At 33.0% G+C, this 15,969-nt stretch overlaps 3 protein-coding genes across 3 annotated transcripts; 2 read left to right on the top strand and 1 right to left on the bottom strand.

Moving 5' to 3' along the window:
• Positions 1 to 497: 497 nt before the first annotated feature.
• LOC124832581 (2,3-bisphosphoglycerate-independent phosphoglycerate mutase) lies at positions 498 to 1,724 on the top strand. The gene is made up of 2 exons (XM_047306820.2): positions 498 to 756; positions 1,294 to 1,724. The coding sequence occupies exons 1-2, from the start codon at positions 624 to 626 to the stop codon at positions 1,563 to 1,565; spliced, it is 405 nt and encodes a 134-aa protein (XP_047162776.1). The 5' UTR covers positions 498 to 623; the 3' UTR covers positions 1,566 to 1,724.
• A 1,982-nt stretch (positions 1,725 to 3,706) lies between these two features.
• On the top strand, positions 3,707 to 12,382 carry LOC124832591 (Tetratricopeptide repeat (TPR)-like superfamily protein). The gene is made up of 12 exons (XM_047306833.2): positions 3,707 to 4,195; positions 5,057 to 5,144; positions 5,362 to 5,566; positions 6,941 to 7,048; positions 7,452 to 7,616; positions 7,754 to 8,329; positions 9,011 to 9,076; positions 9,208 to 9,288; positions 9,588 to 9,685; positions 10,769 to 10,979; positions 11,595 to 11,655; positions 11,836 to 12,382. Exons 1-12 carry the CDS (start codon positions 3,754 to 3,756, stop codon positions 12,162 to 12,164), a joined length of 2,430 nt encoding a protein of 809 aa, XP_047162789.1. The 5' UTR covers positions 3,707 to 3,753; the 3' UTR covers positions 12,165 to 12,382.
• Positions 12,383 to 12,746: 364 nt separating this feature from the next.
• LOC124832592 (Thioredoxin superfamily protein) lies at positions 12,747 to 15,713 on the bottom strand. Its single transcript, XM_047306835.2, has 9 exons — positions 15,451 to 15,713; positions 14,958 to 15,099; positions 14,807 to 14,852; positions 14,249 to 14,308; positions 13,860 to 13,896; positions 13,689 to 13,768; positions 13,459 to 13,550; positions 13,140 to 13,200; positions 12,747 to 13,023 (listed from the first exon to the last, which is right to left on the bottom strand). The coding sequence occupies exons 1-9, from the start codon at positions 15,641 to 15,643 to the stop codon at positions 12,964 to 12,966; spliced, it is 771 nt and encodes a 256-aa protein (XP_047162791.1). The 5' UTR covers positions 15,644 to 15,713; the 3' UTR covers positions 12,747 to 12,963.
• Between the last annotated feature and the right edge of the window lie 256 nt (positions 15,714 to 15,969).

Below are 15,969 nucleotides of genomic sequence, written 5' to 3'. Positions count from 1 at the left end.
TTAATTAAATAATTTATAGTTAATTATATTAATATAATAAATAACTAAAAAATTAATCGAATAAATACTTTATTATTGTATTAATAGAATGAAAAAATATATTTTAATAGAAATAATAACAAAAATGCAATAGAGTGAGAAAATAAATATTACAAAATGATACATCATTTATATAAATAATTTCTTTAGTTATATGTTGCTTGCGACAATATTACAAAATGTAATAAGAGGGGTCTTGTATACCATAAACAATAGGAGAATTGATATATTGTATAATTGTTTGAGAAAGACTATATCATATAATGATATAATGTTTGTAACCATCTCAAAAGGTTATTTTATAAATTTATTTTATTAAAATTTTCAGTTATTCATTCTATTAATATAAACAATTATGTTCAATTAAATTAACTAAAATATTTATGTTGAAAATTACAACATTATATCATAAAAATATAAAATTTATAGATGAAGGTTGTGGAGGTCGAGGGACAAAAAAGGAAGAACAATTGTGAGGAGGTGATGAATTTGGAGATCCAAATGAAAGGATAAGAAACAGGTGACGATCTTTTTTCCTGGCTTCCACCTGAAAAATTTTGGAATTCAAATTGAAATTCAATTGCATGCAAATGGATGTTTATTCACATCTTTCGTCACCACCTTTCATATCGCATCGTTTCTCTTCTTCACGATACCAACCTTTCAAGCTTCTCTGTTCCAAGGAATCTCAACCGAAAGACGATAACAATAATAAGGGTATACAGTTATTCTTCTACCATCACCATTTTTCATTTTCCCCTAATTATAGTGATGATGAACATGTATGATAGTACTTTAAGAGCAAAATAGAAACAAATATGTAGTTGTAAGAGAAGTTCAATGTATGATTTTTTTTAATCTGAAGCTAAAATATCTCTTTCTGTTTTTGTTGATCAAGTAACGGGAAGAGCATTTTAGATCAAAATTACTGACATAAAAGTGACGATATGTTAGTTTTAGGTTAAAAACATTCATAGATTACCTAAAAGATCAATAGCTAAATTTTGTCTCGTCAGTTTCTGTACAAACAAAATGATCTGGATTTCAATCGTTGTAGTTTTCATTTCTCTGATAATTAGCCAGGATTTAGTACAATGAGAATTTGTCTGCATTACAAAGAAAGGAAATAGAATGAATATATAATCAAACTTTTACTCTTCAACTTGTTTGTTTCCAGAAGAATTGAATCCATTAAACAAAGTGCAGAAGTGACTGCAAGTTATTGTAATTGTTGGTTATGGTTGAATGTGTCAGGTGATAAATCTTCAACAGACTGGGACAAGGCATGGTCAAAATTGAAGAAGCAAGGGGGCAAAAAAGCCTTCTCCAAATTTTCAGATAAGTATGTGAGTTGGAATCCAAGGCGTTCAGAATACCCTCTTTCTGAGGAGGTTGATCCTATTAAGAGAACAGAGAGATCAAACCTCAGATTCTGGAATAGTCCCACTTTCACTCTAGGGGGTGCAATTATTATTGTCACTTTTCTTTTACTGTACACCATTCTTGCACCAATACCAATCAAATGAAGTTTTATTTCACAGAAAATGTAAATCCTTTTCGATTCAAGTCGATGGTTCTCCCTTTCCTTCTCTGGTGTTGTTGCTTCAACCACTTGAAACAATTTTCTTCCTCCGATTTGTCATTGGCTTTTCATGGTTAATCTATTTTCAGATGGTTTTCCTCCATGCAGAAGTGAGATATGGATATAGAACAAAATGATCACATTATGTGCTTGCTTTAACCATTTTTTTGGTATGGAAAAATTCTTCAAAGTGAAGACAAGATAAATGTTGGACTTGGACGGAATGGTAAATGACAATTAGTGAATTGGGTTTAGGTTATGTAATTGTTTATAGGGTAATCAATTGTGAACTTGATAACCACTTGTTTGTTATTTATCAATTTTGATAACTCCTCTTTTGGATACTTAGGCAAAAGTCCATGGAAAACCCTGGTTTAAACATGTTTTATCCACAAAATATATCAATTATCTTGCATACTAAGTTTAATTTAACTTAAAATCCAGTATTTGTGTAACGAATTAAGTAAATTTTTGTTATGAAAATACAAATGTTTATAAATTATACAAGTAAATTTTTTATAACACGAATTTATACAAATATAAACACAATTAAGTAGACTCTTATAGATGCTTAACTTTACTTAGGACTGTAATTTTAGGTTAACTTTGTCAAAAGAATAATTATTGAAGCTCCCATTTTAATACAAATACAAAGCTTCATCTAGATAACATTTGTTCTAACTTTTTTCCTCTGGGTGCAAAACAAAACTTGTATTAATATTATGGTTTCCTCTTTGTAGATGAAGATGATTTATGAAGTCTCATAGGTTTATAATAGGGGCACTACCTACTATATTGGTGTGTGTGTCTATATATATATATATATATATATATATATATATATATATGTGTGTGTTTTCTTCACTCTTGGGATTAAGTCCTAGATCTAGGACAAAATCCCAAGAGTGAAGAAAACACACACACATATATATATATATATATATATGTGTGTGTTTTCTTCACTCTTGGGATTAAGTCCTAGATCTAGGACAAAGAGGTGATGGTCCAGGATTCAAAACATATAGTGGTGTAGTATTTTTCATTTATTTATTTATAAATGCATTAAATTTATTGTCTCATTTCATATGTTTTTTGTATCAAATTTAATATATTTATTAACAATAATGAAAACAGATGTAAGTTTTAATATGAATTATATTTTGTAAATGATAAACAAAACTGAAGTATATAAAGAAAACCAAACTTATATAAATCAATTGAAAAAAAAAATAGTTCTTAAAATGCGGTAATTGTAATGATAAAAAATCTTTATTATATGTGGGTGTCGCGTTGAAAGTTTTAAAATCAAATTTGATCTCAAATTTTGTCAAACAAAAGTTTAATTTTCTTTCAGGGGTCCTAACCTTATATATAAATTGCTTATGAAAACATTTTATGCTGGAACATAAATTGAAGGATAAAGATAACATTAGATTATTATTCATATTTTAAAGTTTTATTAAAATTATATTATTCTATTAATGTAATAAATCAATTTTTAAATGAAATTACATACCTAATTTTTTATGCAATATATATTTAAAGTGAGAACTAACTAAAATTATCTCAAATACAGCACTAAGTGTTGTTTGAATTTCAGTTGAAATAACTTTAAGTACTTAAAATATACTATCAATTTTTTTTTTCAATTTCAGTTATATTAAGTTAATTTAATTGTCTAACTGAAACTGGAGCACGTGCTAATTTTTTAAGATCAATGTTGAATACCATATGCATTATTTATTATTAATTAAAATTTATTAAAAACAATTTTCTAAGTTTTGTTATTCTACTTGTCGCACTTGATTTTATCATTTTAAATAAATTCTAACAAATAAAAAAAAATCTGGCTGTCGAGAAAAAACCAAAAAATAAAATCTGCAAGGAACTTGTCAGTAATGTCGATGAGCTAGATGCTTCCTAGATATTTTCTACAGAAAAGTGAAGAAGAAGGCAAAATTATAATGTGGGTTGCGTGAAGGGAAACGGAATTTGTGGGTACGATAATGTTGAAAAAACATGCTCCTTTAAAATTCAATCCAATCCAAATTCCAAAACCCATATAAACCCTTCCATCACAGTTTCCTAACAAACCAAACGGTTGGCCAAGAATCACAACATCATCACCAATAATGAGAGATTTCGTGATCCTTGGCTCCTCTGTCACAACCCCTTTTCCTTCTTCTTCTTCTGCAGCACCCTATCGCTTCTCCATTAAACACTCTATTCCAAAGCTCGCTCCTTTCTATTCCTCTTGGAACATTTCATGCGCCCTCCAAGCCCCCCTCTCTCTCAGCGCCGATTCCAAGCTCGTTGAGGAATTTGAAGTGTTCGATGAGGATGCCATTGATTCTGGGGTCGATGCTGAGGTTCTGGCCAAGATGGTTCTGTTAGGAATTCGAGGGAACAAGGTAAGGAGTGTTGTTCACACTCTCAACAGAGTGCAGGATCGCGCAGTTTCTCTAGCTTCTCATCTTAATGGCTCTTCGATTGATGCCATTGCGAAGGAGTGTTGCCGTTTGGTCACGTGCGGCCAAATTGAGGAGGCTGTTGAACTAATGGAGATTCTCACACGTAATTATTTTTGGCTCCATTCTCTTTTTATTTTTCTTCCTTTTCTAAGTAGTGTAGATCCACCTCATAATCTTATCTTATATAATCTATCCTCATAAATACACATGCAAATTTGTCCACTTTTACGATAATCACCCCAAAGTAGTTGACATAAGTAATTTGAGACTTGTGTTCTTTGACTAAGGATTGACGTTTGATCATTGGCTTCTGAGTGGAGTTGTCTCTACTAGTATCGCTTTTGGTTATGTATAAAAAGTAATAATTTTCCTGCAATCTTAATTAGCATAAATTTTTATTAGTTGTGTAATTTATATCTTAACTAGCATTTATGCTGTGCATTCATTGAGTAATGAAAAATTATGTATGAACGCTACGAGACACTTCGAGAGATAGAAATAGAAGGGAGAGAAATGTAGATATGATATGTCATATGATGTAACTAAAAGAGATACAGAAAATTAGTATCAATTAAGTGTATATTGCACTCCCACCATCATAGTTTTAGCACGGGAGATATAAGGATGATTTAGTGGTAAAGTGTGAGAGAGGTTGTGGGTTCTCTACTAAAAATTTGGAAATATAAGATTGGTTTGGTAGGTTTGAAAGGGAGGGTGGGAGAAGGTGTAAGTTTAACTCTGTCTACTAACAAAAATACTAACAACTAACATTGTCGATAAAAAAAAAAACCATAGCTTTAGTACTACTACTGCCACAACCAGTTGTAATAGTACAACTGGTGGCAATATATCAATATCAATTGAGTGAACTCCTTTTTCCGGGGAGAAAATATTAGAGCAGCTTCCTAATGATTGACATTGTTGTGACTTGTGATGAATAAAATTCATTAATTTCTTCTTTCAGGTTTCAAGATATCAATCAGGGGACTTGTTCAGCCGTCTGACGTAATTAAACGCTGTGTTCTTAGTCGGAAACCAATTTTAGCTGTTAGGTATGGTTTTATATTGTTGTAAAAGACACTGTTTCAATTTCTAGAGCATTTTGATTCCATTTGAATGTGTTGTCTTTGATTTTTAATATATGGTCTGTTTATACTTTTGTGAAGTTAATTTTTAATTTATATCTTCTAATCTAAACTAGTGAATTCAATATATGTCGATATATGTCGACTTTCCCTATGATAAGAATGATATTATCACTTCTTTCAGGTATGCATGTCTTCTTCCCCATGCACAGATATTGTTCTGCAGTATTATATCAGAATTTGGAAAAAGGAGGGATTTGATTTCTGCTTTGAAAACATATGAGCTATCGAAGAAACATGTGGATACTCCCAATATGTACATATACCGGGCAATAATTGATGCTTGTGGTCTATGTCGTGATTACATGAAATCTAGGTACATATATGAGGTATTTTCTGTGGCAGTTTACATTGACTCACTTCAACTTGTCTTAATGCAATTCAAAACCATACTTATATTTTCTGGTACATATATGAGTTCTGCATTATTAATTTATTCTCCTAGGTGTAGCATACAGTGCCAGTTACTTACAAGCTACAACCCCCATGTTTATGCGCTCTTTTGCTCTTGTTCCTGTTAAATGTAGAGCTATGCTATTAGTGGTTATGATCACTGCATTGGATTAATTGACATTTTAAATTAAAAGGTTTTAGAAGAATTAATTGGTTGTGAGATTGTAGCCCAGATAAATAGTAAATCTTTTAGCACAAATGTCTTACATAATGAGGATTATTTTATTGATTCCTACTCAAATGTTAATCACCAAGGTTTAGTTGAATATGAAGCAGTAAAGGAAAGCATTCAAGCACAAGAATGCTGTTGCATGGGAAATGAGAAGAGATGACATTAGGGTTGCCATTTGTTCATTAACAAACTAGTACTATCGTGATAAGTATTATGGGAGGGATACTACCCTCAAAAACTAACTATTAAGAGGGGAAACCATACTCCACTGAGCATTCCATACTACTCAATGATGGACTTAGGAACTCCATAATACCCAAGTTCCTTTCATATACAATCATAACTACTAGAAAAACGATAAAGCTAATATTTTGAAAAATGTGCATTGAACATCTCAAACTTATGTCAGCATATAGAGATCAAATCATATTCTATATTTATGTGAACTTAATTTGGATTCATTGATTAAGCCTTTACTATATATGGTGAATTTGATGCACTATTGTTTACAATAGCATAATGAATTCTATAGGATAGTCCATAGTAACTGAATTCTCTCCGAAGCTCTGCACACCATATTGAATTCTTTGCACAACGAATAAAGTACCAGGTTCTCTTAAACTGCACAACAAATAAAGTACTTAGTTCCCTTTAAAGGGATAGTAATTTATAAAAGGATGAACTACGTGCCTACATGAACCCTGTATAGTTATGCTATGCTCTTGATAATATGGGGATAGTCTATCTAGTTTTAAATTTTTTATTTCACTTAACATCCCCTAAATTTGTCAAAAGGTATGCAATGACAATGGGAGAGAGATTATCTCCTCAGGCTAGGGATACAGAAACTGTAATTAATTTTTGATTATGTTTTGGCATACTCGGTAATTTTGGCTTCACATGTTTCCTAAAATGGCACTCTCCTAGAATTTCAAAATATCAAATATGACTGTTCTGATAGATAAATACCGAGCTAGTGGTTATGATGTTGGCTTACAAGCTCAATACAAGCTTTTGTAATATTTATTCACTTCTCTGATGCATATTATAGCATACACTTACACAATTTCTGGTGCAGGATTTGCTTAATCAGAAGATCACTCCAAATATATACGTTTTCAACAGCCTCATGAATGTGAATGCTCATGATCTTAGCTACACATTAAATCTATATCAAAATATGCAGGTAACCCTTGTTTCCCTCGAATATAGTTGTCATATGCACATATACACACACATGTGAACACACATGTGAACACACAAAGAATAAAAAGGCAGAACTCCAGAACAGAGATACGCATCCATGCATATATTATTTTTAATGAACACTTCACTTGTCTTTACAATTCTTGTTTTCTCAATAATTTTTAATGTGTTGGATAACATCGAACGAGTTATGTCTATATTATTTTCATCTGATATCCCTTAAAAATAAGAAAAGAAGACTAATTAGATTTCTTCTGCATAACTTTATATATTAATTGACAACATATGCTTTTATTGTCATGCCAAGAGTTGGCAGGAGCATTAAAGTTTTTCTTCATCTGAGCAAATACTGCATATTGGCTAAATTCCTTCTACAAATCCAGAATCTTGGTTTAAAACCAGATATGACATCTTATAACATCCTACTGAAAGCATGCTGTGTTGCTGGAAGAGTTGATCTGGCTCAAGACATCTATAGGGAACTTAAGCATTTGGAATCAGTGGGACAGCTAAAATTAGATGTCTTTACCTACAGCACAATTATAAAGGTATATTATTGTAGACTCAACATCACCATAATTTCATTGATATTGCATGGAATCTACAACCTTCTCGTTCAGCTCTTTTCACTGAAGAACTATGTAACAAAAATAGTACATTTGACATCTCCCCACACCAATTTCAGGTCTTCGCAGATGCGAGGTTATGGCAGATGGCTCTAACAATCAAGCAAGACATGCTTTCTGCTGGTGTTTCTCTTAATATTGTCGCATGGTCATCATTAATCAATGCCTGTGCACATACAGGGCTTGTAGAGCAGGCAATTCAGTTATTTGAAGAAATGCTTTTGGCTGGCTGCGAGCCTAATACTCAGTGTTTCAACATCATTTTAAATGCCTGTGTTGAAGCTTGCCAATATGACAGGGCTTTTCGCTTTTTCAATTCTTGGAAGGGAAAAAAGATGTCAAGTTCATTTGGTGAAGACTGCAACAACAATATAAGACCGGGACTTGTGCATAATGTTACTACTATGCCAAATGGCATTTCTAATTCACACATCTTGAATTTTGCTGAGAGGTTCCCTTTCACACCAACTACAACAACATACAATATTTTACTGAAGGCCTGTGGTACTGATTATTACCATGCAAAAGCATTAATCAAAGAGATGGAAACAGTAGGCCTTTCCCCTAATCAAATTAGCTGGTCAATTTTGATAGATATCTGTGGAGCATCAGCAAACGTGGAGGGTGCCATTGAGGTAAAACTATAATTAATCTAAAGTATTATATATTTGCATCTATTTTGCATAATTTTTTTGGAAACCTTTTTAGTCAAATTGTATCAGGATTGATGTTTTGGTAACACTGCCACAGGGAATGTCATGTGTTTCTTATCATATTTGTAATTTTTTATGGATCACTTGCACTAAAAGAACAGCTTCAAAGTATTTTTTAATCTTAATATGATCGATTAGTTCAATTTTTTAGCTTGATAAATCAGCTTAGCTAAGAGATTATGTACTTAAAACCACCGAGGCATAGAATAGAGCAGGTAATGGGAAAACTCTTCTCCAAAATGTTAAAAAGTACAATATTTACAAGGCAAAATTATAGCTGCAAGATAGACGATAGAGGAAATTCAAAATTGTCATGTTTCAATTGTAAACATGGAAAGTGATTATGGGACCATTCTTGGAAACTTACCATGAAATCATATTCCAGCTGACCTCCCCTAGTGAGATAAAGCTTTGTTGTCGATGCTGTTATTACCATGAAGTCATAATGTCATATTCCATAAAAATCATACTTCAAATAATTACTGTGAAATAATAGTCTGCCTGAATATTGATGTGCAGAGAGTAAATATTGTTGTTCTTAGCTTATTCATATCATGGTCATGCATTTAGTTCTCTGATGAGATGACCATGTTTCCCATGCAGATTTTGAAGAACATGGCTGATGCTGGAATTAAACCTGATGTTATTGCATATACGACAGCCATTAAGGTCAAAAGTTATTCTGTCAAAATGAACACATTTTATTTTATGAAATTACCTGTACACTTCAAGGGACATCTTTTACTATCTTTAAATTATATGGTCTTTGACACAATGGAATTTTGCCTTTTGGTTCACAGGTTTGTGTTGAAAGTAAGAATTTTATGCAAGCATTAGCATTATATGAAGAAATGAAAAGCTACCAGATAAGACCAAATTTGGTAAGTGCCCAGTGACTTTAGTTGTTATATTCACAAAATGGTAAATTTAGATAGCCCTATCGATGAACTCAATGCAACTTGGATAAGGCGGCCATTCTACATCCATAAAAGCCAACTAAAATATAAGTAGGATGGTTGAAATATCTACTCACAGAAAAGGAAATGACAGACAATGTATAATACAGTAAATTTCTGAGAATAAGGGAAATGAAAACTTTCTTGTGATCTAGGGAAAAATTAACATTGTATGCTTCATCTTTATCATCTTATCTATATTGATTTTGTTAATTACCTCTCAGATAACATACAACACACTTCTGAAGGCCCGCAGTAAATATGGCTCCCTACATGAGGTGCAACAATGCTTGGCTATATACCAGGATATGCGAAAGGCAGGGTATGTTAGCTTTACTCACGTCAGAGATAAGTTGGACAATTTATCTTTTCTAAGTTATGTGTGTCCATGTAGACCTTGTTTGTTCCATTTTAAATCATATGTCCATAACTTTTTTAACACATTTGGATGTTTGTGAGATCACTTCTCAATGGTTTCAAATTTCAAGTATAATTCTGAATTACCTATGCCCAGCAAGGTTTATGTTATTTCAAGCTCTATATGCACTTAATTGCATACATAAAGTAGTCTACCGCTGATGCTACATTCATAATGTTAACTTTGGTATGAGTGATCCTATTCAATATTGTTTCTTTTCTATTAGGCCCTGATTGATTTTATCAGTTGTTGTTTGCTTGGTTATAATTTCTCCCATAGTGAATTGGTGCTAAAAGTTTGTTTTTGGGAAGTTCAGATCCCAAATCAATTATATATGTATAGCAAACTAGAGCTTATAAAGGCTCGGGAAACCCCCATCTAATGTGCTAGCTTTTGGGGTTTACATTAGGTTCACTTCAAATTCAAGATGGAACCAGAGCCCCCTATCATAGACATGATACTGGGCCATCTTCGCCTGTCCAAAAGCCTGCCTGGCCTCAGCTTTCCCAATTCAATATAAAAAATGGTCATACAAGCTTCATGCTACAGATGTCCAATATTATGCATAAGAAAGGTGTTTAGTACATCCACTGTAAATATTATCAAAGTAGAGCCTTATAAAAACTAGGACAACCTTCATCTCATAAACTAGTTTTTGGTATTGAGTTTGGCGTGACCCAAATTGAAGATGAGACGATATGCTTTACTGAAGTGATACCTATACCATGATCCTCTTTGGTATCCTTGAATTTAAAAGGAACTGGAATCCCTCGTTGTCCAAGGAAGAAGAGGGAATTCTGATTCTAATTCTTTACTTCCATTGTCATCCTGGTATACAATATAACGAGTTCCCAAACATTGTAGCATACAAAGGATTGAACAGAAGGATGTGGTCCAGGACTATCTTGTACTTTGAAGGGAATGACCAGAATATCATTTGACACCAACATCGCTTCAGTTGCAAACTAAATAACTTATGTATTGCAGGTATAAACCCAATGACTGCTATCTGGAAGAATTGATTGAGGAATGGTGTGAAGGAGTGATACAAGATAACAGAGAGATGCAAGGAGAATTTTCTTTCAGCAATAAATCTGAATTAGAGAGATCCCAAAGTCTACTTCTTGAAAAAATTGCTGCTCACCTGCTAAAGAGGGTAGCTGACATCCTATCAATTGATGTTCAAGGTCTCACAAAGGTGCCTATAAATTCCTCAGTTAATATTTTTCATGAAACTGTCTCAACTCTAGCACGGTTGAAGGACATTTGTTAATAGAAATGCTAGCGAACTATCTTTTCAAGATGCTCTTAAGTATTGTGCGAATTTCATGTGAGTCCCACTAAATTGCGATTGGAACTCATGAATCATGATTTAGTGAGCCTTATATGAATTTCAGTCAATAATAGAATGTAGGTTTAATTACTCATTTAATCTTTTTGGCATAAGATTTTACGTTTTGATCTTGCTTAAAAATTATCCATTTTAATCCCAACAAATATTATTTTAATCCTTATACATGTAATTTTTAATCTCTTAGTTCCCACGGTTTAAAGTCATAGGACTAAAAGAGATTAAAAAAAGTATGCATGCAGACTAAATGACTGATTTTTATGTGTAGGGACCAAAAGCTAAAGTTTGTTCAACTATAAGTACCAAATGAATAATTCAGATTGCAGCATTTCATTTCATTTACTTTCCTTCTTGTTTCTGTTACTGCTCTCAATTTTATAAAATAAGCAATATTTTGTTAGTTACATTTGATCTGGAAAATTCTTAAAAGTCTTTTTGTGATGAAACCAACGTTGTGAACAGGTTGAAGCTCGTTTGGTTGTTCTTGCAGTTCTTCGTATGATCAAAGAGAATTACAGTTTAGGTATGAATGTGAAATTTTAGCCATATAAGTATTCATCTTCATATGAACTTTGAAAGGAAGCGGGTGGAAACACCAAAAGAATATATATCTATATATATATATATCTATATATATATATATATATATATATATATATGTATGTATCTAAATATAACTTATAGCTGACATTTGTGGACGCAGGACATTCAATAAATGATGATATCTTGATCGTCATAGGAGCTACTAAAGTAGACGAAAATCCAAATAAACGCATATTAGAAGTGCAAGAGGCAATAATAAAACTTCTTAGAAACGAATTGGGGCTGGAAGTTTTTTCTGCCAGAACCAGATTAGCGCTAAGTGACACACCAAAGTTAAAGCACCCCAACTTTGCAAATCTCAAAATAGGAGCACTACCAGGAGAGGATGCATTACCCACATTAACGGGGTTTCAGACCAGGAGACCTGCAATTCTAGTGAGGTTGAAGGTCACCAGAAAATCATTATACAGTTGGTTGCACAGGAAGTAAGCATTGAATAGTTCCATTACAACTTACAGGAATTTTGTACAAATAGTAGATAAGATGTGCCATTTCCCCCCTCCTAACTCTGTATATAATGTATGTGCTTATAGCTTCCCATGTATCTGTAATCAAAATAGCTGTAAAATAATGAATGATACCAAGTGCCGTCGAATCAAATCGTGTAATTAGCTATTCTCAATGTTTATGTCCAGTTATACCTGTCATCCTAAGTTGTAATACTGATATTTCAATTCAGCATCACAAGTTTAAGAGAAGCTCAAGGAATTAAAGAAAAAGAAATATTGTTCTAGAACGTGTAAAATTAACACCGGCTCCCACGTTTTTTAACACAATTATGAATAAAGGTCAAACAAATAAATCTAATTTAAAAAGCGGAAACTGGAAAGTGATTATGGAAGTCTGTTTTAGAACTCCAGCACATTCCATCGCAAACTGGAAAATGAAATAAAGTGCTCAATGAACCTATTCCTCCATTCCATCAGTGGAAAGAACGGAATCGAAGGTTTCACCTTGTGAAATGGAAGGAAAATTATTATATACAAGATTTTGAAATAATCGACAGAATCCTCGGTTAAACAGCCCAATGTATTAGATTCCAAACTTTGAGTTATCTTTGGATAAATTGCGGGTAATAACGTTATTTTTTAACCGAAACTCAAGAAAACCCACTCAGCATAAGAAGCAGTTTACATATGATGTACGATGCCGTATGTTTGATATGATTAACACTTCAGGAAGCAGGATACATAAAGCAGAGAAAGAAGGGCTCCTTCTCTTTCTTTCTTCACGAGCAACATGCTTTTAAGATATCTTCAATTTCTGGGTCATCTCCTGCTTCTTTGTCCTGCTCTCATGAACATATTCCACACAATGATATCAGAAAAATGTTTATATGCCATGAATATTATGTCGATTGACGCTATTTGCTGTTAAGCTAACAAGTAGCAAAGAATATCATACCTTGTGAAGGTATGAGATGTTATTTTTACCCGGGCCTGCAACTATAATTCCTCCTTGTTTCCTGCCACAATCTCAAAAGCAGAGAAAATGTTAAGAGAATTCAGCTATGCACCAAAGGGTAAACATGGAGAAATGATTTAGAATCTGTTAGAAAAACTAGGAAATATATCTCATAATATATCTATTGTATTTCAGAATGTCTTGGAAGATGTAGTAAGATTAATTTAACAAGGGAGAGTCTAGTATATCATAACACACCATACGAGCGATATAGACTAGAAATCTGGAAAAAACAGCATAAGATAATTTATTTACATACCAGCCTCCTCTGGTAACAGTATCCTTTTCAAATGAAAGCTTCCAATCTTGTCGATAACCTTCCCTATATAGCTGTATTATCTTAAGACCTGCCTGCAGTGTAACAGCTGAAATTGACATGGAATATTCTTTGTGCAATTAACAAAAACCTCAATAGATAAACATATGCCATTCGGCCACTGGTGATTTATGCATTATTTTTAATAAAAGATCTGGAGGCGTGTGACTTACATTGGGGGTAAATGTGGTTAAAACTCCAGAAACAAATTGTAAGGCCTCATATGACGAGTGTGTGGGGTCTGCATAGATTTCTAGAAGAGGTAACAGAGTCATGTCAAAGTGCTGCTATGAGATGTATAAATTACGAAACTTATAACAAGCCTAAGGTTATCTGCAAAGCACCTCCTTGAAATTTTGATTGCTCTGCAAAGGATTTGGCCTGTACCAACATATGGTATTAGCAACACATTCCAGAACATTCAGATGATAAGAGAAAGAAGAAATTAATACTTGGGAGTCTTGCAATGAGAATTATATCTATTGGACAGTAGTGGTTCCACTTAAAATACAAACCAGACTCCAATTGAAGAAGATAATCGAGCAAGAATCTTTTTTACTATAAACTGAAGCTTGTGAAAACAATGTTCTAAGAGGACTTAAGCTTAATTAACCTTGCCAATAAAATGATGGATCAGTACAAGAAAATTCAGCATCCAAAGAAGAAAATAAAATCTAACCCAACAGACCTGATTAAAAAGTACAGACATTCACCATAATTTCTTCTGATATACCTGATCAATGCTCCCAGGTCCAATCAACACAAGTGCCACACCAGATGCATCCATTATATCCTGTTGGCAGAACATATCCATGTTATTAGGCATGCAAATCTTGGTGAAATAGAAATATTTAAATGTTACCACTAAACATTTCTCATGAAATGTGATTCCTCAAGCCAAAACTTTCCATTGCAAACTATATTTTAGAAAAATGACTCATGCTTTGACCTTCCATCTCATGGTAAGGATATTTTCCGTCAGAACTAGTGAAGCAAAATATAGATTACACCAAAAGGAAGCTATCCAAAGTTCAAACATTTATCACATGAAAGGGAACAAAAACCATGAATCGTGTTTGAATCAGCATTTTGAATAAAGATGGATATCTAGTGCATACTATAAACTCAAAAGCAAAGAACCAAAATAAACTTCTAAGACTCGGTTCTAAAAGCAACCTCCTAACTTCTGGCAGTAATCAAACGAGTCTTCAGTTACGGTGGAAGCTTATTGGAACATAAAACAATTGACAAAAACAGGAGAAAAGAGAAATAAAATAGCAGAAAACTTTACCTTCTTGGATGCAAGATAATCAGCTCTTTTGCGGCACAACACGCACCTGCAAATTTACAGATAAAAAGGAGCACAAATTATTGTTCAGCAACTGATAAACAGGAGTTACCACATATAAAAACTTATGTTGTGTAAATATGATAAAAATCACCCAAAGTGGCGTGCAAAGGCCACAACGGCTTTCCTATCTTTCCACAAGTCAGAAATTGGAATCCCGTTTCCTTCCAAATCAAACACTTTTACAGAATCCAGAGAACTTGTGGTATCATCACTCAACACGGGAGACTCTACTCCTGTTCGCATACACCCATTGAAACAGTTAACCTTCAAGAGTTTGAGTGAGATACATGCATATCTATTTTACAATTTACGCTGTCAACTAATTAGAACTTGTTATAGACTATAAAGAAATTATTACAAGATTTACAGGACTATATATTCAAACAGACAGTGCATTCTAATTAAATTAATCTCATATTGGTCGATGATATATATATATATTCAGCAGTTTCAGTGCAATCAAAATTGACAAATGGCTTCTTCAGAACGGGAAAATGTATGATCTTTTTAGATGCTATTTGAGAAACTTATCTTTTTTCTTTACTTGAGAAAGGGAAAAGAGTAAAGATTGAGACAAAACTTGCCTGCAGTGCCAGAAGCAAAGGGTGTGGTCGTTGCATGATTTTGAGTTGTTAAGAGTTTGGGAAGATTCTTGGAATATATTGGAAGGTTTTGGTGCAGTGAAAGGGTGGGATGAAGATGCAAGCAACAGTGACTTGTGATTCTGTTAAGGTGAAGAGAATTTGACACAAGAGTTGCAGAAAGAGAGCATGCCATGGAACACGGTCTCAGGAAGCAGAACAACAATTGAAGACTTTTCCTTCTTTCTATTTGTCCCTCGTTGCATAGCAAAGTGAAAATAACTTATTGGTTCAAGTGAGAGAAACAACTAACGTGGCATGTTCTGTGGCTCAATCAAACATATGGACACAAATCATTTGTCTAATAAGAAATTCACAATTTTAATCTTTTTTGTATTTTCTTAACAAGTTATCCATTTAGTTACTAGTATAAGAAAAATAGATAGATTATATAATGATTACTAGTGTAAAATATATAATTTTCAAAAGATTAAAAGATAAAAGGTTAATTCTTTTTATCCA

The sequence above is a fragment of the Vigna umbellata genome, chromosome 5 (assembly GCF_029865625.1).
Source record: "Vigna umbellata cultivar VRB3 chromosome 5, Vumbellata_1.0, whole genome shotgun sequence".
Lineage (NCBI taxonomy): Eukaryota > Viridiplantae > Streptophyta > Magnoliopsida > Fabales > Fabaceae > Vigna > Vigna umbellata.
The sequence above is the reverse complement of the archived record's forward strand: the minus strand, read 5'-3'. Positions and strand labels throughout refer to the sequence as shown.

Coding starts and splice junctions, on each gene's coding strand:
- LOC124832592 (XM_047306835.2), bottom strand. CDS start 15,643: ATGGCATGCTCTCTTTCTGCAACTCTTGTGTCAAATTCTCTTCACCTT. Junction 14,853..14,957: donor GCCTTTGCACGCCACTTTGG/GTGATTTTTATC, acceptor GTAAATTTGCAG/GTGCGTGTTGTGCCGCAAAA. Junction 14,309..14,806: donor ATTATCTTGCATCCAAGAAG/GTAAAGTTTTCT, acceptor TTCTGCCAACAG/GATATAATGGATGCATCTGG.
- LOC124832591 (XM_047306833.2), top strand. CDS start 3,754: ATGAGAGATTTCGTGATCCTTGGCTCCTCTGTCACAACCCCTTTTCCT. Junction 4,196..5,056: donor ACTAATGGAGATTCTCACAC/GTAATTATTTTT, acceptor TTCTTCTTTCAG/GTTTCAAGATATCAATCAGG. Junction 11,656..11,835: donor CAAAGAGAATTACAGTTTAG/GTATGAATGTGA, acceptor TTGTGGACGCAG/GACATTCAATAAATGATGAT.
- LOC124832581 (XM_047306820.2), top strand. CDS start 624: ATGCAAATGGATGTTTATTCACATCTTTCGTCACCACCTTTCATATCG. Junction 757..1,293: donor AGACGATAACAATAATAAGG/GTATACAGTTAT, acceptor TGAATGTGTCAG/GTGATAAATCTTCAACAGAC.